This window comes from Monodelphis domestica, chromosome 3, assembly GCF_027887165.1.
Source record: "Monodelphis domestica isolate mMonDom1 chromosome 3, mMonDom1.pri, whole genome shotgun sequence".
NCBI lineage: Eukaryota > Metazoa > Chordata > Mammalia > Didelphimorphia > Didelphidae > Monodelphis > Monodelphis domestica.
Window position 1 is genome coordinate 163,001,343 of NC_077229.1, and position 27,563 is coordinate 163,028,905.

General features: G+C 36.0%; 1 protein-coding gene across 3 annotated transcripts in view; it reads right to left on the reverse strand.

The window, feature by feature from the left end:
• Positions 1 to 3,531: 3,531 nt before the first annotated feature.
• ZFPM2 (zinc finger protein, FOG family member 2) overlaps positions 3,532 to 27,563 on the reverse strand; it is a 572,901-nt gene continuing 548,869 nt past the window's right edge. For all 3 annotated transcript variants that reach the window (XM_001380396.3, XM_056823201.1, XM_056823202.1), the window contains 3 exons: positions 13,270 to 13,476; positions 9,903 to 10,127; positions 3,532 to 7,046 (listed from right to left, as the gene is read on the reverse strand). In XM_001380396.3, coding sequence (XP_001380433.3) covers positions 4,555 to 7,046; positions 9,903 to 10,127; positions 13,270 to 13,476 — 2,924 coding nt within the window. In that variant the 3' untranslated portion in view covers positions 3,532 to 4,554. The remainder of the gene's footprint in view (positions 7,047 to 9,902; positions 10,128 to 13,269; positions 13,477 to 27,563) is intronic.

The following is a 27,563-nucleotide window of genomic DNA, read 5'->3' on the forward strand; positions in this document are numbered from 1 at the left end:
AAGTCACTTAACCTCTGTGTTCTTCAGTTTCCCATCTTAATATATGGATTATAATAGCACTTCCATCTTGAATTATTATGAGGATCAAATGAAACAATATATGTGAAGCACATAGCACTTGGTACATGGTTGCTATATAAATGTTAGTTTTTATTGTCATCCTCAGTGTTATTTAGCTCACCCACAGGACATCTTTAGTCTTAAACTCAAGGTTCAACAAGTCTCAAGTTGAACTCATTATTGTCTTCTCTAAATTGTGCCTAGTTTGTTTTTTTTTTTACTTACCTCTTTAATGTCAGCATTATGTTGATTGGAAATATTGGTACCTTTTTTAACTTTTCCCTCACCTTCATGCCCTATGTCCAATTTGTCTCCCAAATTGCCAAACTTTGCCATTTGTCTTCCTAAAATATCTACTGCACTCTCCACAAAGACTCCATTCTAAAGCTCTTCAGAAATGATTTATTGGATAATCTTAATTACTCCCCTTCTCTCCATAAGAAATATTTCTTTCCTATACCTTCATCCTTTCTCTTTTCTGCCCAATAGCTCTCAAATTACTATTATTAAATTTTAAACATCACTTCTATCTTGTTATTCTGCCACTCAAGACTCTAAAAGGACTCCTTATAGCTTACCCCATAGTCCAAGGCTTGGTTGTGCAGCTTCCAAAGTCTTCCATAATAGGCAGCTCTCCTTCCCATTTTTCACTGCTCTCCAGTCAAGTCAATGGCTACCCTGTTCTTCCCACACACCATGACCAGATTCTCCTTATTCTTTATGTGCCTTTGCTCATACTTTTCCTCTGCTTGGAATATTCTCTCTTCTACTCCATTTAGGTAAATTGTACCTGTTTTTAAGTCCCATCTTAAATTCTCTTGCTCCACAAATCTGTTTCCTAAAGCTCTATCCCCCACATGATCACATCCTTTTCTGAACTTCTTGTTGCACTCAGAGTTAATACCATGGTTTAGCACTTGTTTGTGGAACTTGTATCTCTAGCCAGTCTATAAATTCCCAGAAGGATAAGGCATTATTTCATATTTTTTTTATCTTGCATAGTACCTAACACAACTCCTGACAATTAGTCACTTATTAAATCTCTATTGTTTGACTTATAAGTAATTGATAAGAGGAAGGACCAAGAAACAGAGCTCTTGCATCCAAGGAATCTTTGTTATGGGGCTCCAAACCTGCCACCCTCAAACACCTACTCTGAGGGTAATACCCATCCTTTATGAACTTCCTTAGGAGTCCTCTAGGAACTGTGAGGCAGATCTTAGGAATGCCTTTGCATACTCTAACTAAACTCAATAGCTTTATTATTGGTCTGTGCTGTTCAACTCTTTGTAACCCCATTTGGGGTTTTCTTGGTGAAGATATTAGAGTGATTTGACATTTCCTTCTCTAGCTCATTTTACAGATGAGAAAACTGAGGTAAAAAAGGTTAAGTGACTCATCCAGGGACATACAGATAATAACTGTTTGAGGCCAGCTTTGAACTCGGGGAGATGAATCTTCTTGACCCCAGACCTTGCCCTCTATCTGCTTCACCACTGGACATTAATTACTCTGGAAGAGAGAGTGAGGCTAATGACCTTTCTGCAAATCTGACTCACTTAAATTCAGTTTATGCATGAATCAAATTACATCATCAGTTCTCATTACCATCACAAATATTCACATGGACTATTTGAACCTGGCCTGTAGTAGATCCTTCAAAGTTCTTATTGGTCTGATCCATCATAATCAGACACATTGTACATTGGCCCCAACGTAGTGATATCATTTTGGTCCTCTCCAAGTACCAAGGCCAACAACAACCAACCAGTTATAAACTCAGTAAGGACTGTTCACTATATGTTCTTTGGGCACTACATCAAGTGGAAGGGGTATACATGTAACAGATGAATTAAGGTGAAAATTCAGGAATTTATTGATAGAATTAATGACAATAAGTAGTGGGAGAGCATGCTGTAGAAAACACAACTTAAGTAAATGTGAGTGCTAAGTGGGACATTGCCTTTCTTTTATAAAAATTCCTTATCTCCCACATTCTAATAATTCTCCACAATTACTTTGTAAAGAGTAGTTTTGTGTGCATTTGCAATATAACTTGGAGGTTTTAATCAATAAATATTCTTTATCAATTTACGTGGGTTCATATTGTCCTCTCCCCAATATTCTTGCCCCCCAAATTGTAGTAGTAGCTCCAGGGCAGGAACTGTTCAATGGATGTCTTTGTATTTTCAGTTCCTAGGTCAGTACCAGATACAGGATAGGCACTTAACAAAGGCTTGGTTAGTTAAGGTGGGCTGAATTTATTTAAACTGAAAATGGTGAATTTAGGTGAATTTAGGTGAATCTGAATTCTTTTTGAAAGTAGACTTCTTTATCCTTAAGATACTGAGCACTTTCATTACAGAATATTTATGAGTTAAGCATGCTGTCTTCTGTTAATCCTTATTACACTAAGATAAATTGGTCTTCATTTGGACCAGAAGAGAGACATTCAGTATAAGTTCTTCTAAATAGTTTTATGTTATTTTGTATAGTTAGATCAAAGTATTATATTCGTTTTGCAGTTCAATGCCAGTATTTCTTTGAGAGGCAGTGTGATGCAAGAGGGGGCAGAATGATATCATTTAGAAAGCACTGGATCTAGTATGATGAGAATCCAAACTTTGGCCTGGATACTTGCTGGGTAGATAACCATGGGTAAGTAATAACTTTTAGGAATCTCAATTTCATTATTTGTAAAATGTGAATAAATAATGCCTATCTTAAAAGGCAGGACAGAATAGAACATGAAGAGTTAGCTTTACAATCAAGAAATCTGGATTCAAGTGCTACCTCTGACACACATGACCTTGGGTAAGTCACTTAATCTCCCATTTCCCCAGGAAAGTCTCTAAAGCAATAAACTGAAGAAGAGTTGCTGCCTAAGGTCATTACTCTGGTGTGAAGACACAAGACAAAAATTCTTGGCCCAGTGGAAGAATTGCTGTTCAATGTATATTGATCTTGGGAGATCCCTATACTAATAAAACTACAAGTCTGGGTCAAAAAAGAAAAAATACAGTCTGTGGTATCTATCTCATAAATTATCTCCTCCATTAGGCTATGTGCTCCTGGAGAGCTGGGACTGTCTTTTGCCTTTCTTCATATCCCTAACACTTAGCATAACTCCTGGCACACAGTAGGAGCCTAATAAACATTTAATCATTCACTGACTGCCTCCTGAGACTGTTGTTAGGATCAGATTTCATAAAATGTGTAAAGTGCTTTGTAAACCCTAAAGTCCTACAAAAATAATCAAAAGAAATTGTTGATTGGCTATTATTTGGTTATATGAAAACTAGAATTCTGGGGATGTCAGAGGTGGAGAGGATTTGGAGACTCCCATACTTCTTAGCAGTCTTTGCTACCACATCACGCTCTCATTGCAGTGTTTCAGTTATATTCGGAAGTCTCCATTGTTCTCATCTTATGTCTGTGATCTCTATCCAATAAATAAATAAATATCCAAACTTCTCCAACGATCTGGAATTTTATTCCATCCATATACATGCATAGTAACAACATTTGTTGAGAAATCATTTCTATCAGAAGTAGAACATTATCTTTGTGATCACCAGGTGCAGTATTGCTACTCATATTTAAATAGATCTTATATATGAATTAAATTCATACTTGCAGCATTGAGTTTAGGGTTTCAATTTTGACTGTGCCTTTCAAAAGATAAAACTGATTAATACATCCTCATTACTTACAATACTGCTTCCAGTAATTTTGTTCATTCTTTATAAAGTATTGCATTTAACAGCAAAGGTTTAAAAATTGGGACAGAGATGCATCAGTGAAAGAAAATACAAGTACTATACAAGAAAAAAATTGCCATCTTCATTTAACGTACATGTTTAAGATTAAGAAAATGGACAGAAACATACCGCTACATACAAATGCAAAGCCTAATGACTAAGGGACTGTATCTGCTAAAATATAAAGTGCAAAAAGGAGCCTGGTCATTTAAGAATTGAAATCTTAAGGCGAACTTTACAGCATGTGTATTGAAAATGTCCTTGCAAGTTATATTTTAGCATATACATATATCTGCAACAGCATATAAGAAAAAAATCAGGATACACAAGTGCTTTTGAAGCTATTTCTAAAATGCTTTTTTCTGTATTGTTTGTGACTATTTTTTTAAAACCTACTATACAGTGCAAACCATATGTGCTACACAATAACTATACAATAACATTACAAATGACTTTAATATAAAGTTTTTAAATAAAAATAACATAACCACAGCTATGAATACTGCTGGTAAAATAAATTAATATTTTTGAAAATGGCACCAATAATACACTTTACTAATGGACTGTAATGAAATTACACCTTAAGTCTTCAACTCAGCCATAATGAGTTATCTCCTGATTGCCCAGATAGCATTCAAGCACTTTTGCTTGGACTGCATGGAACAAGATACTAAACACTGGTACCAAAGGTATCTGATGGGTTTGTTGGTGGGTTGGTTTTTGTATTTTTTTTTCATTTGACATGTTCTGCTGCATGTGATGAGCAATAAAACTTCTTGTGAGTGATAAAGTTTGAAAGGTTGTTGAATTGGATGTCACACAGGCGGCAATATTTCCCACTGGTTGGAGCCTGGGTGGAGCCATTCACACCTTTTGCTATACTAGACAACTGTTCCTCTGCGGAGGGCATTGCGGGAGAAACATTTTCATTTGCAGCTAATGGATTCTCAGAGATCCAAGAGGGAGACTTGTGCCCGTCTTCATGCTGAGGATTCTGGGAAATGTTCTCTTGCTGTGGGTTTGTGGCAGGCCTTTCGTCTTGTTTCAGGCCGCCATTCACTATGACCATGCCTCTGTTTTTGGGTAACAACGGCAGAGACTCTTTCTTCGGGCCAGCACACCCGTTGGAGGGGGTCTGGCCTTTGGGTGATTCACTATCTGCATTTGTGCTTTGATCTATGTCAGTGTTATGAATGACCAGAGAACCAGAAATGTAATCGCTTGGCTTTATTCCATAATATGGAGAAAGCTGGTCTGCTCCTTTAGCTTTCTTTATTGCTCCAGGGTAAAGGCATTGTGGGAGAAACAAATGTTTGCTTTCTTCTTTTGTTGCAATAAGCTGGGCAGCTTCACTAAAGACTTTCAGTCCTTGCAGAGTTGCTAAGTGGGTTGAAAATAAGTTTCCATTGGGAGAAGGCTGCTTCAAGTTTCCATTTTTCTCACATTTGATTACACTTCTTTCATAGCTCACCTCGGGGCTGTTCCGCTCACTTTCTGGATTTGGAAACCCTTTTCCGTCCAGTTGTCCGAGGTCATTACGCTGATGTGCGGTGACGGGACAAAAATTCTGCTTGTGGGCCAGATAATTTTCGACCTTATTGAAGCTGATCTTGCAAACGGTGCACTCGTGGTAATCCAGCAGCCTTTTGGGGGACGTGGACGTCCTCTCAGACTGAGATAAACACTTTTTGCTGAGATCGATGGGTACGTCCATCTCCAAACAGGACACGCTGGGGTGAGTGGTGTCACACTTGGAGACCGGAACACATTTGTTGATGGAGAGAGAGGTTTCCAGGTGCTTTGAGACGATTCCTGGGAAGATATCGCACCTTGGGTGGTAGCACTCTCCCAGTCCCTCGGCGGGCTCTTGAGTAGATGTACAAGGATTATTGAGGTTGGCTACTTCCAGGAAACGCTGCTGGACGAGCTGAGGCCTCGGCTCCTGTTCCGGGAGGCACATCTCATACATCTTTCTTCGCTTGCGGGTGCGCATCGTTCTCTGCATCGCAGGCACTTTGTTGGAAGCCGACCTCTTCAGCGGAGGGTCGTGACGGGTAGCGCAGTAGTACTGCTTGTGGACCATATAGGTTTCGTGGCGGCTGAAAGTGATGTTGCAAGCGTCACACGTGGTCTTATTCGGATCGCTTTCCCCTTCCACTAGGGAAATGTTGGGATTCTTCACATCAGCGGGTTTCCCGTTGATTTTGTCATCGTTGCTACTGGAAGCGGATAACTTTTTAGCCTGCACAGGAAAGTCCTTGTCGTGGCCCTTTCCGCTTGGCCCGATCAAATCTAAGACTGTAGAAGAATTGATACAGGCTGTCTGCAGGAGCTGATTCTCAGGATCAGAAGAGTGTGGAGCCGAGTTAAGAAGGTTGATGGAACTCTGACCATTGTTCGGGCTTACAGCCTCGGGCATTTTCTCTGCCACACTGGGGAATTCGGGAGACTTGGCCATCTGCTGCCATCGGCTGCTGCAGTAATGCTTTTTGTGCACCAGGTAGTTGTCCAGGTTATTGAACGTTATGTTGCACTCAAAACAAGTGGCCCCTTTGGGCATTAGTGGACTGTAGATGACAGGAGGATAACTGCTACTTCCATGCCTCAGCCTCCTATGGACCAGTTCAGACATCTTGGCCAAGATCTCTGAAGCCTGAGGAACCACTGTGATATCCTGGGGGAATGCAAACTGAGACAGAAAAGGGCCCATGGGGAAAGAGGGACCAATGCCAGGCTGAACTGGAGAAGACGCAAGTCTTGGACTGGACGGTTCAGACTTGATTTTTGTATAGGAAAAACTTTGTTTATTGGTGGAAGGCTGCAGTTCTGGTCTCTGATTAGGGAGAAAAAGCTGGTTCTTTTTCTCACACTTATCCAGCTCCGTGTCAGAGCTGGCATCTTTAGTCTGCATGCCCTTTTGGCTCTGGGGAAGTTCATTCCTATTCAATAGCTCAGTGGTGGGCGGTAAGTTGTCTTCGTTTCCATTTGGAGAGTGTTCAATGTCACTTTCTCTTGGAAGTTTGTTGCCGGAGCCATGGACTTCTTGATGCTGCAATAGCTCCCTTTGAGTTTGGAAGCCAAAGTGACAGTGGTTGCATCGGAAGGCAGCTTGAGTGAGGTGGGAGAACAGGTGCTGGTGAAAATTGATCACGGAGTCAGCAGTGTAGTTACAAACGGTGCATTTTAGACTAGCACCGGGAGGGAGAAATTCTTCCATTTTCACACCTATGGGGAAACAAACAAACAAACAAAAAAGACTTCTAAGAAACAAAATACTGATTTTCAATGAAAAGGATCATTTCCTAAGGAACACAAAGTATTTGTTTCTTTCATCAACCTTTTTTTCCCCTTTTATAAACTGAGCAACTCAATGGCCAAACTGATAAATTATTTTTTTAGAATTTTTTTTCTTTTGAGACCGCCCATTGTATGTATAATAATGATACCTCCACTATAATGCCCAAGAAAGAGCAATAGGTTTGGAGTTAAAGTACTTGGGTTAAAATCCTAATTCTTCTCCTTTGCTTCCAGTGTGATTTTGGGCAAGTCACTTGACTTGTCTGAATCTCAGTTTTCTCAGTTGTAGAACAGGGAAGAATTGAAGATAATTCAAAGCCTAATAACCCCTTCAAATCTATGATATGTCATAGTACTCTATATTTTTAGCATGTTTTTCTATTTTTAGAGTGCTTTCATATACATTATTGCACATAGTCTTCATGATGATTCTATGATATAGCAGGGTAAACACTATTAGCCTAATTTAACAGAGGAGTAAGGCAAAACAAGAGGGTTTATATGATTAAACCTATGTGACACAGCAAGCACGGAGCCTAGATTCAAACCCAGTCCTACTGACTCTTTGGTCAGTGTTCTTTCCATTAGAAAATGCTGCTTGTTAAGAACATATTATTTCTACTAGATAAGGTTACTCATCAACTTTGCTTTATAAGGTAGCAGTGTTTTCAAAATGTGTTCTTAAAACACATTAAAAATGAACCATTTTAAATGAAAAAAACCCAAGATCTCCAATGAATGAATTCTAATGGGAATCATTTTAAAAATCAAATCATCATCCTTTATTTTATCTTTTGTCTAAATTTATATTTATAAGTTTTAGGGGGACAAAACGAAGGGTACATTCATCAAGTAGAGCTTCTTAAGCAGTATTGTCCCTAATTTGCTACTATGATCTAATTTATTATGGATTATCTTCTTTATAGATTCAAATTAAATTGGACACTGCATTACAAATCAACAATACCAAAGAGATGCACAAGAATAATAACTTTAGACTTTAGGGGTCATTGAGAGTAAATTTATGATTTTAGATTTTATAGGATGACAGATCGAAGTGTTTGAAGTAGGATTCAAACACAGTTCATCCCAAATCCAAACCTCATACTCTGTATACTACATCATGATGACTTTCATACCAAGAAAGGAAGGAATAACATAGCTGAAGGAATGTTGTTTCCCGTACCAAGAAAAAGTTATCTTTAGCCAACATAGTAGTAATTGTTTTCCAGTTTTCCTTTCACATTGGATAGTTATAGAGCACATATGGTGCCTCCAGTCCTGTTTGGCCAGATTTGTAGTTTCCCATGATCACCATCTGGGAAGGTCAACTTTCCCTGAACCCTCTATTTTACCAGATGAATAAACTCAGTCTATGTGAGAGACCAAGGAGTAAGGTGGGTGGTGGAAAGCCATTGAATTTCACCTAAAACCATAACACTCATAAATTTCCTCTTCACTATGTAAGTGGGGTGGCTTAAGGAAGTATTTCTCTATCCTCAGAGACTCCTTGGCTCAATCATCAGGTACACAGAGAAGGCAAAAAAGGAATGCCCTACTGACTGGAGTCATGCCTAAGAAAGAAATTATTTCTGATGTTGATTCTGCTCTACACAAGACTATGTCTCCAAGGAGTTGCAAAATCAATGATGCTTAAATACTTCAATAGTTTCATCATATATATAATATGTACATATTTGTATGTGATTATATATAGCGATAGATATATTAAAATATGTACATATGAATGTTTATTTAAGTGGAAGATATGTAGCAAATCTTTTTGAAGGAGTGGTTAGTGATGGGATAGGAAAATTTAGCTTTTAAGGGAGTCCTACCATGTAACTCTAAAGCAAATGGTATCTCCTATCACAAACAGATGTTAGAGAAAATGTTTACCTTTCAAGGTGGAAAAGACTATTAAGTTTAAAACATTATTGGTAACTAGGGGAATCAGCAGAGTATTGGGCTTATAGTCAGTAAGATCTTGCCTTTGATACTTATGACCCTGGGCAAATTACTTAACCTCTCTGGGCATCCATAAAATGAAGTGGAGGGATTTAATGACCTCTTTACAGATCTAAATCTATGATACTATGACAATCATTACCACAGATCAATGGCACTGAAACTTTAACAATTCAATTATTGGCAGATGCTTCGGAAGCCAAAGAAATTATCCAAGTTGATTTAGTAAAGGATGAAATCTGAAAACATAACAACTACTTTTGCTTTTCTCAAAAGCCTAATTTTAGTAGGCTAAAGAAATTATGGGCTTCACTTTCCTGGTTAAATGTAGGATGAATTTGCTAAATAAATTAGTTCAGCTTTCAAAGATTGTTAGACCAAGGAAGTAAATGAATTAAGATTAGTATTAGATTAATTCTCCATATGCTACTCTAGATATTCCTTGAAGGGGATTACCTTTCACAAGAATACAAGGATAAGGATCTCCCAAAATGGAAAGTCTCTCCACTAATGGATATCATAGAAAATTTGAATGCAAGACTTCCTGACTTCAAGCCTTAGTACTATGCTCACTCTACAACAGGGTCTCTCTTATTTTGCACATCAGGGTGAACAGGAGTATATGAGTTAGAGTTTAGGCATGTGCCTGGAGTAGAAAATTTTAGCTCTGGTAGTTTATTCAATGACCTGGTAACAGGTTAGTAAGACATTCATGTTGCCTTCATGAAGAAAACTCATCTAGAAGAATCATATTAGAAACATAAAAGTTCCTAATGACCAGGCAAATCTTTAGGAGTAGGAGAAGAAAAGACTTACCACTGTGAGAATTTAGGTGCATTTCCAGGGCTCGGGCATTGGAAAAACTTTTGGTGCACTGTGGGAAGGGGCAAGCACTGGATATCTGGTGGGGAGCATCTTCATTCTCTTCTGTCATTGGGGGCCCGTCTCTCTGCCTCCCACTGCAGTAGTACATGAGATGTGCTTGCAAATTCCTCTCACTTCGATACCAAATGCCACAGGACTTACAAGGGAATATGTCCTCTGAAAAGAGAAACCCAGGTACACGTAAGCTTCAGTCCGCTTAGAGCCCATGGCAGGAGCCAATGGCAAGCAGAGCATCTTTTAGTTTTCTTATTCTTAGGGACTACTTCTAGGATTCCAATCAGAAAAGTGGTCAATGAAATAAAAGACAAATTTGAAAGTGGATCTATAGAGAAACAAATATAATGAACCTCTATTAGGCACCTACAGTAGGGAGAACATTTTTTAGATGTGGGATAAGAAATGATGTTAAAGACAATCCATGTCCTCAAGGAGCTAATACAATTGAATGGGAAAATGCAGTGGACAGAGCACTGACTCTGAAGTTAGGAAGATTTGAAGGGATCTTCAGAGACTTCCTAATTGAATGAACCTGAGGAAATCACTTAACCTCCATTTGCTTTTTTTCATTTTAAACTGTAAAATGTGAATAATCATAGCATCTACCTTCCAGAGTTGTTGTGAGGATCAAATGAGATTATGTTTAGAAAGTGTAGTAGGTGCTGTGTTAGCAGCTATTATTATCAATTATTATTATAAGATACACAATAATTATAATACATAGAGTTACATAAGTAATATATGTGGTCAGGACAACATGCATTACAGATTTGTATCTTACAGATACTCCCCAAGTGAGCCAGGGCAAATCATTTAATTTGGCAATGCCTTAGGCGCCTTCCTACAATTGTAAATTACAGAGCATCTTCCATTGGTCTTGATAAAGGGAGCTCTGAAAAATGATCTCTACCAATGAAATAATCAGTCTGATTTTTTAGAATTGTGAATATACATAATATATGCAAACATACATTGATATGATTTTCTGTATCTGTATGCACACATATGTAAATATATAAAATCAGGGTGGAGAGATTTATATAATTTCGTTGCTATATATTTATATAATTTCACTACCACAGTTTGGCAAACTCTGTTGTAACTAAAAATCTTAGAGCTGTCTAGGTACTACAAAATTAAATAATACTTAAAGCCACTTACTGACTTTAAATTTTAAGTCAAATGACTCTATAGGTGTCAGAGGAAGACTTGAATAAAGGTATTCTTTTTTAAATTCTCAATTTAAACACTAACAACCCAGCATTTCCAATTATGAAGAACACCAAAAAGTGTTGTATATAAAGCCCTGACACTCCATTACTGACTGCTTTAAAAACATACACATATATACAGATGTACATACAGATGCACATGTATTTTTACACATGCATAAAATGAATTCCATGTTATTTTCAAAATTGCCCTCCTTTTTTGACTTTTTATTACAATCTTTTGCTGACAAATCTTTCTTAATCAGTAAGTACTTAAGTGCATTCAATATTCTTGGTAGTGTACAAGATGCTGGGGGTATAAATACAAAAGGAAGACAAAGAATATATAGAATAAATACAAAGGATTTTGAAGGGCTCCTCTAACAACCGAGGAAATCAGGAAAGGCACGTTAAAGGAAGTGTCTCTTAAGCTCTTCAGGGCATCCCAGAGTTCCAGGTGGCAGAGTCCAGATACAAGAGTAAAGTCTCAAAAGTAGGAGATGGAATGCTATATTAGGGCAATGTTCAGTTCAGGAGACCCAATTAGCTCAAGCATGGAGTGCATGAGGGAAAATACTATGTATTAAGTTTGGAAATAAAAGTTGGGGAGAAATGCCACAATATCAAAGGCTTTAAAAGCAAAACAAAGAAGTATATAATTTATAATATAGGCAATAAGAGTATTGAACAGAGGACTCACATATCATTATATAATATTCCCTACTACATGCCTTTTTTATCTCTACTTAACCCAAAGGAACTTCTCATGAAATTATGCTTAAATAATACTGTATGTAGTAATAAGTATTCATAAAGCACTTTTGGTTTGTTAAGAGATTTTACAAATAGTATCTCTGAGGCTGGACTTGAACTCTGGTCTTCCTTATTCCAGGCCTAACACTCTATCCACTCGGTCATAGTTCTTTTTCTCATGATATGCATATAAGAAATGATTAACTGTGATGAGAACAGAGATTCTCTAAGAAAATTTTGTTTGTAGAGTTAATATTCCATATATCACTTTGTAGTATTCAAACATAAATTTAAAAAATTTTAATGGGGAATCAAAATAGGCTTAACTTTCATTTGCTCAAAAATTTCCCATCCTCTTTTACTTTAGAGGTATTCCTAGGTCTTCCTGGTATCAGTTCTGACAATATATTTGAAGCCTCAGTGTTCTGTGGCCAAATTAAACATATTTTAAGGGCCTCTTATTCTGCAAGCTAGACCTTTAAGTAACTACACAGTTCACTCTGTTAAAATCTTATGTGCCACTCAGGAACTAGCCTCTGTACGGGAAGAATTTTAGTGACTCCCTCCCTTTCTCCTTCCTTCTTTTTCTTCTTTCCTTCCTTCCTTCCTTCATTTCTTTCTTTCTTCCTTCCTTCTTTTCTTCCTTTCTTTTTCCCTCCTTCCTTCCTTCCTTCCCTCTTTTCCTTCCCTCTTTTCCTTCCCTCCTTCCCTCCTTCCCTCCCTCCCTCCTTCCTTCCTTCCTTCCTTCCTTCCTTCCTTTCTTTCTTTCTTTCTTTCTTTCTTTCTTTCTTTCTTTCTTTCTTTCTTTCTTTCTTTCTTTCTTTCTTTCTTTCTTCCTTCCTTCCTTCCTTCCTTCCTTCCTTCCTTCCTTCCTTCCTTCCTTCCTTCCTTCCTTCCTTCTTTCTTTCTTTCTTTCTTTCTTTCTTTCTTTCTTTCTTTCTTTCTTTCTTTCTTTCTTTCTTTCTTTCTTTCTTTCTTTCTTTCTTTCTTTCTTTCTTTCTTTCTTTCTTTCTTTCTTTCTTTCTTTCTTTCTTTCTTTCCCCCCTCCTTCTCTCTTTCTCCCTCTTTCTCTCTTCCATGCCATCTCCCCCTCTCTCTCTTTCTTTCTGTCTCTGTGTCTATCTGTCTGTCTGTCTCTGTCTCTGTCTCTCCTTTCCTTCCTTCCTCTTGTAAAACTGCTTCTGGGATGACAAAATTCAGGCAAAACCAGAGTAAATAAGCTGCTTGGGCCATAACAGTCCTAGATCCTATGATCTCCCACAGCCTGACAGTTGGGCACATCTCAGTCCACCCCATTCCATGCCCCCCTAACCTAAGTTGCCCTGTTCAGCACTTACTATTGACAATAGCTGTAGGCAAAATAGATGCCATGGCGGCTTGTTGAGGGAGCAGTTGAATTGAATCCAGCAGCCGGGCAGGATACATCCCTTCTGTGAGTGTCATCTGACTGGCAGCTTGTAGCCTTGAGTCAAAATCTACCACAAAGGCAATTAGCTCCTCACCCTCAGAGATGGCCTTCGTAGTAGTGCACCAAAGCTGACCCCCTATTAAGAAGAAAAGAGGGAGAAAAATTAATTGACAATAGAATTCTCAAGCCCGCTGTAGAGTATATTAATGTCAACAGCATCTTCTCATGTATCTCATGTCAGTTTAGGGGTGGAGTGCTTAATCAAGGCAGCTGGCTATCTTTACCCTTCCTTTGGGGAGGGGGATGGAACTTCTTTCCTGGATTAGATAAAATATCCATCTATAATTATTAAAAGTAAAAGAAGTCAAGAAAGGATATATCATCATTACCTCGGAGGAATCTTTGTCAAATGTTTGCCCTCTTTTCTTTTTGTATCTCATCTTAATTATTGCCTTAATGTAGTTTTGTAGCTCAAGAAAAATAAAAAACACATTGTAGTGGGTTTAGCCTAACTACATTCTTTTTCTAAATAGACAATATACATATATTCTAAATAAATATACATATTTGTGTGTGTATATCCATATACCTACACATGTAAGTGAAAAAATATTCTAATGACCCTTTCCCATTACTTTTCTTTTAATAATTGGAAGTAGGAAGATGAAATGAACTATAATTTTGCTTTTAATCCTTTCAAAATAGGCTCATTATTTTTAAAAATTTTACTGATTCATTCTATTTTAATAGCATATTATTTCCTGATAACTCTCCAGCACTGAATTCTCCTTTTTAAAAAAGAAAAAACTAAGCAAGATTGATCAACAAAATGACCAAGTTTAACAGGATATTACAATATCCAAGGATTATAGATTTATATCTGAAAAGATCCTTAGAGATAATTTAGTCTAATTCCCTCATACAAGACTGAACATCCCCAGTGCCCAATCTTTTTGCTAATATCAGTGAAATTTTTTTTCTATTAGTTGCTTCCAAATTGATTTATTTATTTATGTAAAAATTATGGATTGATTTTATACAATTGAACATAAATGATATATAACATATATAAGAATTTCTTATATACACCCAGCTAATAATTTTTCTTTTTTAAAAGTGTTTTTGTATCTATTATGTAATCAAATCTACTGTAGAGATACTAACCTAATTTTTAGGACGGAATTATATTTCTTACTTTGTTTGTTTTTCATTCCTACTTTGCAATTTTTTCCCTCCCTCTATTCCTTGAGAAAGTAAGAAATATGATACTCACTATCCATATGAAGTCACATAAAACATTATTTCCATATTATCCATGTTCCAAAGGAAAAAAAGATAGTTACTCTTCAATTCGTACTTTGGGTACATCAGTCCTCTATCCTTTTTCATCTTTAATTTTTTAAATTGGAGTGGTCATTGGATTGATCAGAGTTACTAAGTCTTTCATGTTTGTATCTTTTCAATATTGCTGCTATTGTGTATACTATTCTCAGAGTTCTGCTTATTTCCTTTTATATAATTTCCAATAAGTTTCCTCAGGTTTTTTTGAAATGATTCCCTTCATCCTTTCTTATACTACAATAGTATTTCATCCCATTTACATATCATAATTTTTGTGGCCATTCTCCAATTGATAGGTATTCTGTTTCCAAATTTTTGCTACCACAAAAAGAGCTGCCATAAATATTTTCATACACATTGGTCTTTTTCTTTTTTTATTTGATCTCCCTACTGCTACAGAACTAGTAGAAATATTTTGGGGTCAAAGGGTATAAAGTTTTATATTCCTTTAGCCTACTTCCTAATTTTTGCTAGACAAAACTGATCTACACTCCACCAACAGTGAATTTAATGTACCTATTTTAAAATATTTTCTTCATTTTGTCATTTTCCTAATTTTAGACAACCTGATGCATGTCAGATGGTATCTCAGAGGTTTTAGTTTACATTTCTACAATTATTACTAATTTAGAGCATTTTAATATAGATATTCATCATTTTGATTTCCTCCTGTAAAAATTGCCAGTTCATATACTTTGTTATTGTTATTTAGTCATTTAAGTAGTATCTGATTCTTTGGGACACCAGTTGAGATTTTCTTGGGAAAGATAATAGTTATTTGCCATTTCCTTCTCCAAATCTTTTTATGAACAAGAAAACTGAGACAAACTGGATTAAGTGACTTCTCCAAAATCACACTGCAAGGAAATATTTAAACATAGTTCTTCTTGATTCCAAGTACTATACTCTCTTCACTGCCCTTGCATACGTTGTACATACCTAATATATATATATATATATATATATATATATATATATATATATATATATATATATATATATACAGTTTGTTCCCCTCAGTAGAATGAAAATTCCTTGAGGGCATGGACTATTTATACTTTCCCTTTGCATCCCCAACATCTCATAAAATGCCAAGTACAATGTAAGCACTTAATAAATGGTTTGCTGATTTGGTTCATTGATCTTTGAAATCACTTGATAGAGCAGGTAAGGCAAATATTATTTCTATTTCTGAAGCACAAAATAGTTGTGACTGGCTCACTGCTAGTAAATGGCAAAGACTGTACTTTAATCCACGTAGTCTGACTCACACACACACACCTCAAACAGCGCACAAAGCTAAATTCTGATATCCTCATATTTTCACTCTCCATGTGTTCACTACCAACTTTTGCTAACTGATCCTTCTTATGTAATATTCCTCATAACATGACTACTGTTTTATCTTAGCTTCCACTGACAGAACTTCCAGGAAAGAAGATATGCCAAAGATCCATTTCAAAAAGACATTTAAATAAAAGTTTGCTTAAAGGAAAAGAATCCTTTCTTCCACTGGTAAAAAAGATGTACTGTGGTTCTGTGCTACACTGGGCCTGTGGCATGCATTTAGAAGGAAATTACCTATGCAAGTCCATCTAGTAATTTGTAGGAATGAGCTAGTGAAGACTTTTATTTCACGGATTTAGATGGGCAAAGCACTTGTATTTATTTAATCTACACTTTCAGACCAAGATATATATATATATATATCCAATACACTTATGCTTGAAATAATGCTGCATACTTTATATGCTATAAACCTTGTTTTCCCTTACGGTATAAATAAAGCAAAAGTTATGATAGATTCATTAAATAAGCAAAAATGGTATTTATTCAGATAAATTATATTTCTTTGTTTATTTTTCAGCATTAGTAGCTACTTTTTTCAATTGTACTTTATTTCCAATCCCTTTCCCACTCTCACCCCAAAAGAGATCATAGTTGTAAAACAACTTGTTGAAAAAATCTGGTATAAGAGATAATAATAGTGTATGAATTGCAACATCTCAACGTGTAAGAATTAGGACATCATTTTAGGGAAAAAAAACTTTGGATAATTAATTAATTGAGATTATTGGCTTTTAAAGATGAGGAAACAAAATAGTATTTAAGTAGAAAAATAAGCTCATATTGCAGGCCTCAAAGAGCTATAAAAGTTTCAAAGTAAAATACAGAAATCAGAACACATATTTACAAATACACATATGAACCCAGGACTGAGCTTTGTGTCTGTCACTTCGTGGAAGGAATTTTGTGGATCATCGAGGCTTATCCCCTTTTCGGATTTTTGCTCTATGTGGAGGGAAAACAGCTTAGCTAATAAGAAGTCTAGCACTACAGCCATATTCATTTTTGCAAGCATAATTTTTTGTTTCAAAAAATAGAAGTTATAACATTTCCTTTAAAGCATGAGAATCAGCAAGAATAAATGGTAGTATTACGGCCCATAACTAATGTTTCTCTAGAAATTCCCAAGCAATGTGTCTGAAGACAATTTGTGTATTTTTATGACGTTGCATTGTTAATCAAACTTCTTCTGCCTAGAGATGGTGCAATCACTTGTGTCTTCTCTTTTCTTCCGGTACCCAGAATATAAAGTGTGAGAGACATTCCAGTATGGTGCATCAAGGAAAACATGGATCTGAATCCCAATTTGGGTGCAACTAAACTTTGTGATAATTTCCAAGACCCATTGTTTCTAAGCCTCATTTTCCTCATCTTTAAAATGGGGACAATTCCCCTAGGTCCATCCTTATCCATGTCCTTTGCAAATCTTAAAACATCATTTAAATGTCAGTGATTGTTAGGAGAATAGAATATAAGCAGTGAAGAATTTATGTTTGCTAGGTTTCATAATATATTCATGCAGAGTTACTGATTTGTTAGCTGTGACTCTTAAACAGTGGTGTGGTATGATAAAAAGCATGTAGGGTCTGTGGCAAGCAGAGATTTGGGTTCCCATTTTACCAGGGACATTTATTATGTATGGGGGAAATCATGTTACTTCCCTAAATTTCCTGACTTCTAAAGTGGAGAAAGTAAAACCTGCCACATCACCTCAAAGAGCTACTATATAGAAAGTGACTGACAAATCTTAAAACACTATAGAAATATGGATTGCTATACTCTGATTAAGTTATATTCTCTTTCTGCACAGGTAGAAAAATGCTTTGAACTCTGAGTCATTATGGAAAACACTGTTTTGGAACAGGATGCCCTATACTAGCAAGTCTAGATCAGAGGGATGAACACAACATATTCAGTAGTTAGACGGGGGTAAACAGTAATAGATTTAAAGTTCTATTTATTTTTAGTGATCTGTACTGGTGGCATATCAAGTAGTTGTGGAATTATTCTTATCTAATGGTTTGGGGCATATGATAAATATACCTTTACCTCCTCCCAAAATGTGAACTGAAATTTTTTTTCTAAAATTAGATATCCTTCAAAGAGCATCAGCCAAACAAAACCAACTCACTGCAATAGAAGTAAAATGATCCAGATTTGCATTCTAGTTTTGTCACTGTCTGGTCGTATGACTCTGGGCAAGACACAATTTCTCTGCTCTCTTCTTTTTTTTTAATGAAGGGCAAATATCTCTACTAGTTTTCTCTCTCAAAACAGTTCAAAGAAAGAGGAAAAGGATCAATTTCTATAGAAATATTTGTAGCAGCTCTTTTTTTGTAATGGCAAAGGAATTCTAAACTGGGGGTGGTAGTGATGAGAAATTGGGGAATAATTGAACAAATAATGGTATAATGAATATGATTGAATATTATTGTTCTGTAAGAAATTATGACAGTGATGGTTTAAGAGAAATCTGAGAATCTTATATGAACTGATGCAGAAGTGAATAGTACAAGGACAATGACCAATAATATAACAATAACACTTTAAAAACAAGTTTTGAAAAATAAGAGCTTTCTGATCAATGCAACAGTCAAACATGATTCCATATGACTAATAATTAAAAATGATACTTCTCACTTTCTGACAAAGAGAGGATGAACTAAATGAGAAGAATGAGATACATTATTTTGGACATGGGAAATAATGGGAACTTGATTTTCTTTACTATGCATATTTGTTTTCTTTTACTTACCTTCCCCACTGGGAATGGGGCATAATTAAAGCTTAAAAAATATGAATGCTGAATCATTGTAATGTAAAAATAAAATGAAAGACTAGATAAACCACTACAAATATTAATAATAATAACTAACAATATACAGTGATTTTTAATGTCTAGTGTTTTTGAAACATTATTATATATGATCTTCATAATAACCTTGTAAGGTGAGTACTATCAGTATTAATATATTTATTTTACAGTTGAGAGACCCAGAAATGCACTATCCAAGTTTAAACAGTTGTATTTTTCTAAAACAGTAATTGAACTCATATGTTACAGACTCCAGGTTCAAGGTTCTATTCATTCTAGATCAAAATATGATGACTCTTAATCTTATTGCCCTCTCCCTTGGATTATGCCCAATCCCCTGAATATAACTTTTCTGTACATAGTTTTTTACTATGCTTGCCACATAGCCTGGCACATAATAGATATTTAACAAATTCTAGTTGAGTGATTAGCTGACTGTGTTTTATACAAAAATATCCTACTTTAGTTTATTCAAGGCAAAAACAAAGTTGGAGGGGAAAGAATGGCATCAATGACCCCTAAAACAACAAAAAAGCACAAATTAAGTTCAAAAATGGAAGTGGGACATCACAAATGGCCAATACTATTACAATTTTAAGTGCAGGTTTTGCATAGATGAAATGCAGAAGGAACTCCAAAGTTGATCTAACAGGTAACGAGAATATATTATTTATGAAAATAAAATATATTACCCATATTAATAAGAATTCTTATTATTATTAGTTGTAGTATTCATATTCTATACCTTTATCAAGAGTATCCAGGTCATTTGAGTGAAAAAATGTCTGATTTGACACTTGGGAATCAAAATCTGAAATCAATGACTTTGCTTCTCATTTCCCTGGTTTTCTGGAAGGTAGTAATAATTAATGAAATAGTTTAAAAGGATCATAGCTTTGAGGTTGAAAGGGTTATCAGAAATCAATAAATCAAACCCCCTTTTTATAGATGAAGCAAAGGCTCAGAGAAAAGAATAATACTATATAATAAATAGCAGAGTCTAAACTTAAACCTAGAACCTCTGACTCCAGATTGTTTCTTGGGGGGAAGGAGAAGCCCAGGGATAATTTTCAGTTTAAATCTGTTGGAAATGTGGATTTCACACTGCCACAAACTTCTCTTAGTCCTTTACTGGTTTAGCGTTAATTTCACCTAGGTAATTTACCAGTTAAGGATGATCAATACTATTGAAACCCAGAACATTGTGGACGTGGAATAATATCATATTGTGCAAACTAGAGCAGAAAAATTACATTCCTCCTGCCTTGGCATGAATCCTTTATCAAATGACATCAGGCACTAAGGCAGCTATCTGATACTTCCATAGCTTCCACCAAATGGAAAGGTTATTTTAGGATTCTCTCTTTGTCTGCCTCTTATGCTGCAAACACAGCCACTCATTTTTGCTTCCCATCACTACCCCCACAAAATAAAGGACAAGCAGTTTCAAGGTTCCATGGAAAAGAAATAACTACTGAGGCCTTGATATTCATGGGAAGAAAAAGGAAGAAAGAAAGAAAGAAAAAAAAACTATGGACTCGCTGTTCTTAGTAATGTTTATGATCAAGATTCCTGTACAAACAGATCTGGTTCCTAACAGGAAGCTGATAAATTTTATTCATAATTGCTGTCAAAACTGCATTGAAGTGTACTGCAAGTTTCGATAATAAAGAATAGAGTCACAGTTCAAACTTGATTACATTTTGGAAATTCACGCTCCTCTTACAAGAATCAGTGGCCTCAAATATCTCCCTCTCCTGCCAAATTTTTCACTTGCACTTTTTATTATTTATGAAATCAGTGTCTGCATAATGTCATGCAGACCTCTGCTGATAAACTCTAATTAAGATTAAGACAAGCCTTTTGGAAAGGATCCCATCATTAGCAAACATGATAAACACAAAAATACTCCCTACTTGTCAACCAGGAGCAATTCAGTAACCTAACAGTATTATCTGTTGCTAGGCTACAGAGCTGACAAAGCTTCAATTATATTGTACGGCCATACCTATAGAGTCCGGTATAAGCAAAACGTATTTAATATAAAAGCATTTAACTTCATCCATGCTATCTGCAATTCATGGTTTCATACAATGGTAAAAATGAGGTTAATAATTACATAGCATGTTACAAAAAAAAATCTTTGCGATGTGTTATTTGTACATTTTTTTCCCTAATTTATCTGTGATTGATAGACGTTTGCTTTGTAAAAATAAGAAAACGCAAGCAATATGAAGCTGTAAACCTGGAGCGCAACCACATTCGGGCTCATCAAGATAGGGTGCCAAGCTTAGCATAAAAATATATAGCAAATTGAACCAATTAAATCGCATTTAGATTCTGTATTACTCTGCCTCAATATGCAAAAGAACAGGGAGCCTCAAGAAGATAGATATGGATACTAGTATAAAACTTTATTTTATGTAAGAAATGCATCCAGGAATATAAGAATATGGGTGATTTGAAGTAATTAATTCATTTTCTCACTCCATAAAAATGAAGTTTATTTTTGGATTTTTCTTCCCCTTTGGCTAAATAATTGCAACTTGTTCTTGTACATTTTCTAAAAGTAAATCAAAAGTTGAGTTTTCTAACTTTTGGTAGATGTGTTAAGCTGCAAAGCAGAATGATTTATCTAGCTTTTCTTTTAAAGACTTGGGTTCTGGAAAGGAAAAAGAAAAAAAATCAATAAGCTGTCCAGGAAACCAGATATTTGCTAGGAAAACCCCAAAGTTGCATGTGTTACAAGGAACACAAGTCTACCATATGGACTCTTTTTCCTTGTTTGTTTTACCTCCTAAATCCACCCCAAATCAGATTCACAGGGATCATGTTACTCTGAGGATTTTATAGTTTCTAAAGAAATTCAAGAAATAAGTAATTACAACTGAACCATCATTTTGAAATCGCTTCAGCATAGCCTCATGTTAGAACACTGATCCCTTCCCCTTCTTTTGGGGCTGCTCACATTGGAGCCCTGTAATTAGCATGTCATATTGCACCGGTCTGAGAGCCGATTTCCTGTATACAAGTGCGACTTCAGAGAAGGGTCAGGCCACTATCAAAACTCATTTAAACAACACTGCATATTAGCCCATGGTATGACCCATAGTAACTTTCAGGCACATTCCCATAGATTAAAACCATTCCTTTTGAAGAACAAACAGTTCTTTGAACAGACAGAAAAAAAGACATCAAACTCCTGGGGGTATAGTGAGGGTTAGGGGGTGGGTATTTGTTTGTCTTGTTATCTCTATTTCTCTTTTATTTCTTCCAAATAAACTCGTTTAAGAATAATTTGAAAATCCAAGATGAGGTCCAGGCCTCAAATGTATTTTCCTTCCATCCAGAGGTGATTGCTGGAAATAATTTCCCCAGCTAAAGAATGTCCCAATTTCCATGCTGTACATGTTATAGTGTCCAGATCTCGGTGTTTAGACATTAACACAGGACATATATCTATACGTAGCCACATTGTTTAATACACATTTATAATGAATTCAAATCCAATACTGTTGAAATTCTTGACAGAAGAGTAGTGCAAGGAATAGAACTTATAAATTATGAGTGCCCCTGCTTTGAAAAACGCTTTGGAGGTTTCTTTGTGCATTGGCAAATACAGTAGGAATATGAGGTATTGTGCAGTTCCTCCTGCACAGTACCTGATAAAAGAATAAAGAGCTGTGACATATTCTTAAAACAATAGAGGAATTAAAGAGAAACAATGGGCCAGCTGCTTCATTAATACAATCAAAAGAGAGCCCAGCACAGAGGAGTCCAGATAATTAAGCACTACTCTTTTAGGCCTTCTTTCTATAATAAAATTGCTTATAAATGTTTTAACTACTTCATAGTTGTTAGATAGATCTATGAACTTGTTTATTTAAGGGTTGATTAATGCCTCTCCGGTTATGCTGCAACATGCCAACTCATGGTTTACACAAGTTTTTGAATAAAATAGTGTAAGAGAAGCTGATAAAGATCTGTAGTACACACCAGCAATAAATCAAAGGCATTTTGCAGAAAAGGTCTTTCCCCATTGTTAAATAATCCTTAACATTTTTCACTTGTACAGTGTAGGCAAAATAAACACTTTGGAGCACATTTTTTGGTAATTTCATTTTCCCATGCTGGTATTCCTGACATCTTTTTATAGAGCATCGAGAGGGAAAGACTGAGACATACAGACAGACACAGAGACAGATGGAGAAAGAAAGAGTGATAGAGAGCAAGAGACAGAGAAAGAGACAGAGAAAGACAGAAAGACAGACAGAGACAGAAAGAACAACAGAGAGAGAGAAGAGAGAGAGAGAGAGAGAGAGAGAGAGAGAGAGAGAGAGAGAGAGAGAGAGAGAGAGAGAGAGAGAACAAGACTAAAGAGGGAAGGAGGAAGGGAAAAAGACAAAGATTTAACTATCAACCATGGAATCTGACTTCAGTGACTGTTGCACTGGTTTAACAAGAGAATCACAGGGGGTTTTTGTTCATTTTATTTTGTTTTCTGCATTTCTCTTTTGCAATCAAGAAAAAAATTAAATGGAATTTTTTTTGCCTGGTATATCATTTACCTTTCAGTAATTTGATTATAGTAAGTGAAAAATATTTATCTCTCTGCAGTAAAAGAAAATTCATGTTTTTAAATTTCCAAGAGTTCCATATATTATACCTAAAGAATCAGGCAACAATACTGATCTATGCAGTCAGGGAAGGTTTTTAATACTAAAGGCAGTAAAATAAGAAACCAAATGTCTATAGTGAATGTGTATAGTTAGGATCAGGACTAAATGTTCAGGTAGATGGTAACTTAGTGATCTCACAATCCAACTTGCTGGTCTTGTGGCAAGGAAACTAGTGCCTACAAATTTGTTCAGGTCCACACTATAAAAGAATCAGAATTCAAACCTATGTCCACTGATAGCAGATCCTGGACTTTTCTAATGTACCATATAGTCAAAGATGAGAAAATGAAAGGGGGAGGTGGAGATTAGCTTTTCCCTGTTTTCTAAAAAAGCTAACAAACAAAACAGCCAAGTTTATGTCAAAAACTTTAAAATCTAGGTCATTCAAATGGTTGGTTTTAGGAGGGAATTTAATGGTTTCTGATGAGCTAAGTCTTTTAGTTGAAAGAGAACAAGCTAAAAACTGGGAGAAAGAAAGCAAAGTCGATAGAAGACAGCAATGTGATGTAATAACTGAGGTAAGCAAAGAAAAGATTTTGCTTTAGCTGTAGTAAAAACACACTAAATTCATTTATTACATTCACTTTTGCAATAATCTATTTTTCACTGATATGTAAAGGGATATAACAGTCCTGACCAAAAAAAAAAATTGGTTTCTAATATATTGGTCATTCTTTCTCCATTTACTGATCATTCTAACTTCCAACCTCTCAAATAGATTCTAAAGCACAAAAATGAGAATAAAGTTACAGTCAGTAAACTAGAAAACTAAATAGATTTTCCCAGAATGGGTTATAAGGGAGCATTTTATTTATTTTCTTTCCCCTGACTGAATGACCAAAGCTTATTTTTCAGAGGGTTGAGAGAGCTAAATACATAGCTTTAGAAGATATAAGCATCAAATAAGTAAATACCTATCTAAGTAGACCTTGGTTCAAATCCTGAGCTGATCAAAGTAAATCCTATCGATTAGTTACCTTTAAAAAGTCACTTTTAAAAATGTCTTAATTCTGATGCATAAAAGTGTTAGGTACTTGGTTCAAACTGACAATATGTATTAAAAATCCTAAATAAAGATTATTGCCTGAACGATCTCAGAATTAGAAGGGATCTGTATATAGATGTTGTTTATTTTTAATAAGGTCACAAATAATCAGATATTTTATTACTTAGCAGCAAACTCGTTTGATGGCACTATCCTTAGAGAAGTACATCTGGAAAACTCAGTGCCCTCTATAGTTAAAACACAACACAACAAAACAAAGGTCTGAATACTAATAGGAAAACTAGGAGTCTAAAAGGAGAATTTACCATCCCATTTTACAGATCATGAAAAAGAAGGTTTAAACTTCTTACTAATCTTATCCCTAGCTGGTAAAAGAACTAAAACAGTTTTGCCAGCCCTCTCCCAGACTGTAAGCCTGCAAAAAAACGATAAAGCCCAGAGAAGGCTGAATAGTAAGTAAGGAAATATTGTTCCATATCCCAGCTGTGAAATTTACTAGCCAGGTGGCAATTAAGCAAGTCAGGTCACCTGTCTGAGCCTCTGTTTACATAGCTATAAAATAAAGATGATACTATTTCCTCTCTCCCTTGAAGGATACTTTCTAATTCCTTGTAAATCTTAAACTGTGTGTAATTGTGAGCTATTATTATTTATTCTAAAGTAGAATAGATTCTTTAAAAAAAAAAAACACAGACCAGAAAAGCATCTAGAGACAATTTTCTTTCCTTCCCAAGAAACAGTGTCTCCCCTGCCATGCTGCCTGCTTTAGGAAATAATCAAAATGTGATTACCAGTAGTTTAATGTCTTTGCTAGTCTTTCTATGATGGCTACCCAGTGAGACCTCTACTCCTGAATAAAAGGAAAAGGAAACTCACTCATGACCTTGAGAGGAAGGCAAAATGCTTTCTGAACGAATATGCTTGGGATTATAAAACACAGGTATCCCACAATGAGTATAGCAGGAAAGGAAGTAACACATTTTTATGAGGTTCTTAAATGTTTTATTTCAAAGCCATTTAGATGGCCAGGACATGTTTGTTAACTTAAGAGACGTTTCAAACTCTAGAAATAGACTTCAATCCATCTCTACGTATCTCTGGCGGCTTTTAAGAGGATCGATCTTGGGTCACAATTTTCACTGTAGCTTTTCCAGCCTTGATCCTGAATGTAAAGCCCCAAGGACTTTGCCACCTTGCCCACCAGTACAGGTTAAGTTGCCCATCTTTGGTCTGGCTCACTTACTGGGTCAGCAGGATTTTAAATGACCAGCCAAGAAATGACACTATACTCCTAAGATGAGCTGTCAAAACTCAGCCTGCAGCTGATAAACTGATTACAAAGCTGCTTAAGACTTTGCTTGTAAACAAAAGCATTTATCAACTAATAATTTGCAATAAACTGATGTAACTCCCAGCTGAGCCCCTAACTGTAATTGTCTTTACCATCTGCCTATTAAAATACCATTCTTCATCAGCAAGCAGGAGCAGAAGGGAGGAAATCTCCACCAAATACACAACTTGCAAGCTTATAAATAATCTGTGAGTCTTCCACATTTTCATTATGACTTCTCTTTGGCATGTTTCATTTTCATTCTTACCTGGCCTGGGAATGCTCTAAAATTAGGTGGAGGGAAGAGATGGGCTTTGAGGGGGGGAGTGGGATGGGAAAGGAAGGAATGAAACTACTGCCTGCTGTTCTGCGGGGGAATAAATTATACAAGTTCATCACATGAGGCTGTTTCTTCATTTTTTTTTCTTTCTTCCTTCCATCACTTCATGGAAATATTCTGATGAAAACTCCCCCAAGCACCACGTTGGAAATGAACCTCTCTATTCCTTTTTCAGCTTGTCAGTTTCCATTACCTTTCTTTGTTTTGTATTCGTTTTTCAAGTGGCTCATTAAGCTTCTACAGGGTGTCAGTTAAAAAGTGCAGGGCCTCTGTGGTGTGGTGGTAGAGGGCTGGATAGGCAGCTGCAGGACAACGTGGAGCCCTGGTGAGGAGAGGAGGTGCCAAATGGCTGGCAGGCTTCTCCAGGGGCTACCCTGACCCTGCCACCCTATGGACTCACCTTTTGATTTTTTTTTTTTATCTCTGCTTTGGGCCATGTTAATTCCTGAAGTCTCCAAATGGAAAAAGCAGTTTTGCCATCAATAGATTCAGATATTCAAAAACTCTCTGTCCTTACATGAGGGCTTCCTTCTTTTGCCAACCATCCAAAATATTCTGATTGCCTTGGGCCATGGGGAAAGCCTGGGAGTTGTTAGAGACCACTTTTTCCTTGATTTCAAAAAGACTATTCCCTAATGACATTTTGCCCTTTTTAAAAGTACTTTCATATTTATTTTCTACTTCCAGGATCCCTCTATAATATATTTTATTTGTTAAATAATCCCATTTTAATCAGGAAAAATTGTCCTGAAGTTGGGAATAAAAAACTTGTTTCAAAACTAAACATTTGCTTATTCAGAAATTACCTTTCTTATTTATCTTGATTTTGAAAGCACAGATTTTTATCTCAGAAGGCTCCATTCCGTCAATGAAGATGACTATGTATTCAGGGAGAGGCATACTTTGTCCTAATAATAAGCATCAATTTTTCTTTTTTTTTTCATTAAAATATTTTTATTTTTACAAGGGAGTTTTCCTAGAGATCATTTTTCTTTGTTTGAAATTCAGTATTAAGTATTCCTAACTGAGGAGAGGGAATATTAGAGAATCTTAAGTTTAAATTCTGTAACATTTAGGATAAAGGAATTAAAATAAAACAAACTAAAAAAAATCTGGGGCATAATAATGTCTTTGCTCCCACATAAAACTTAAAGGCATCAAAGAGCTGGACAAGATTCTATTTCTATGATGTGTACTGAAAGAACCACATTAGATGTAGTTTAATTTCAAATAGAGGGATAACATAGTGCTTTGGTCTGAGTTTTGTTTCTGTGACATATTGACTGTATGACCCTGGACATATCACATAGCCTAACAGCCCCCTAGGCTACTCTCTAAGACTATTATTCACTGCCAACCTGCATC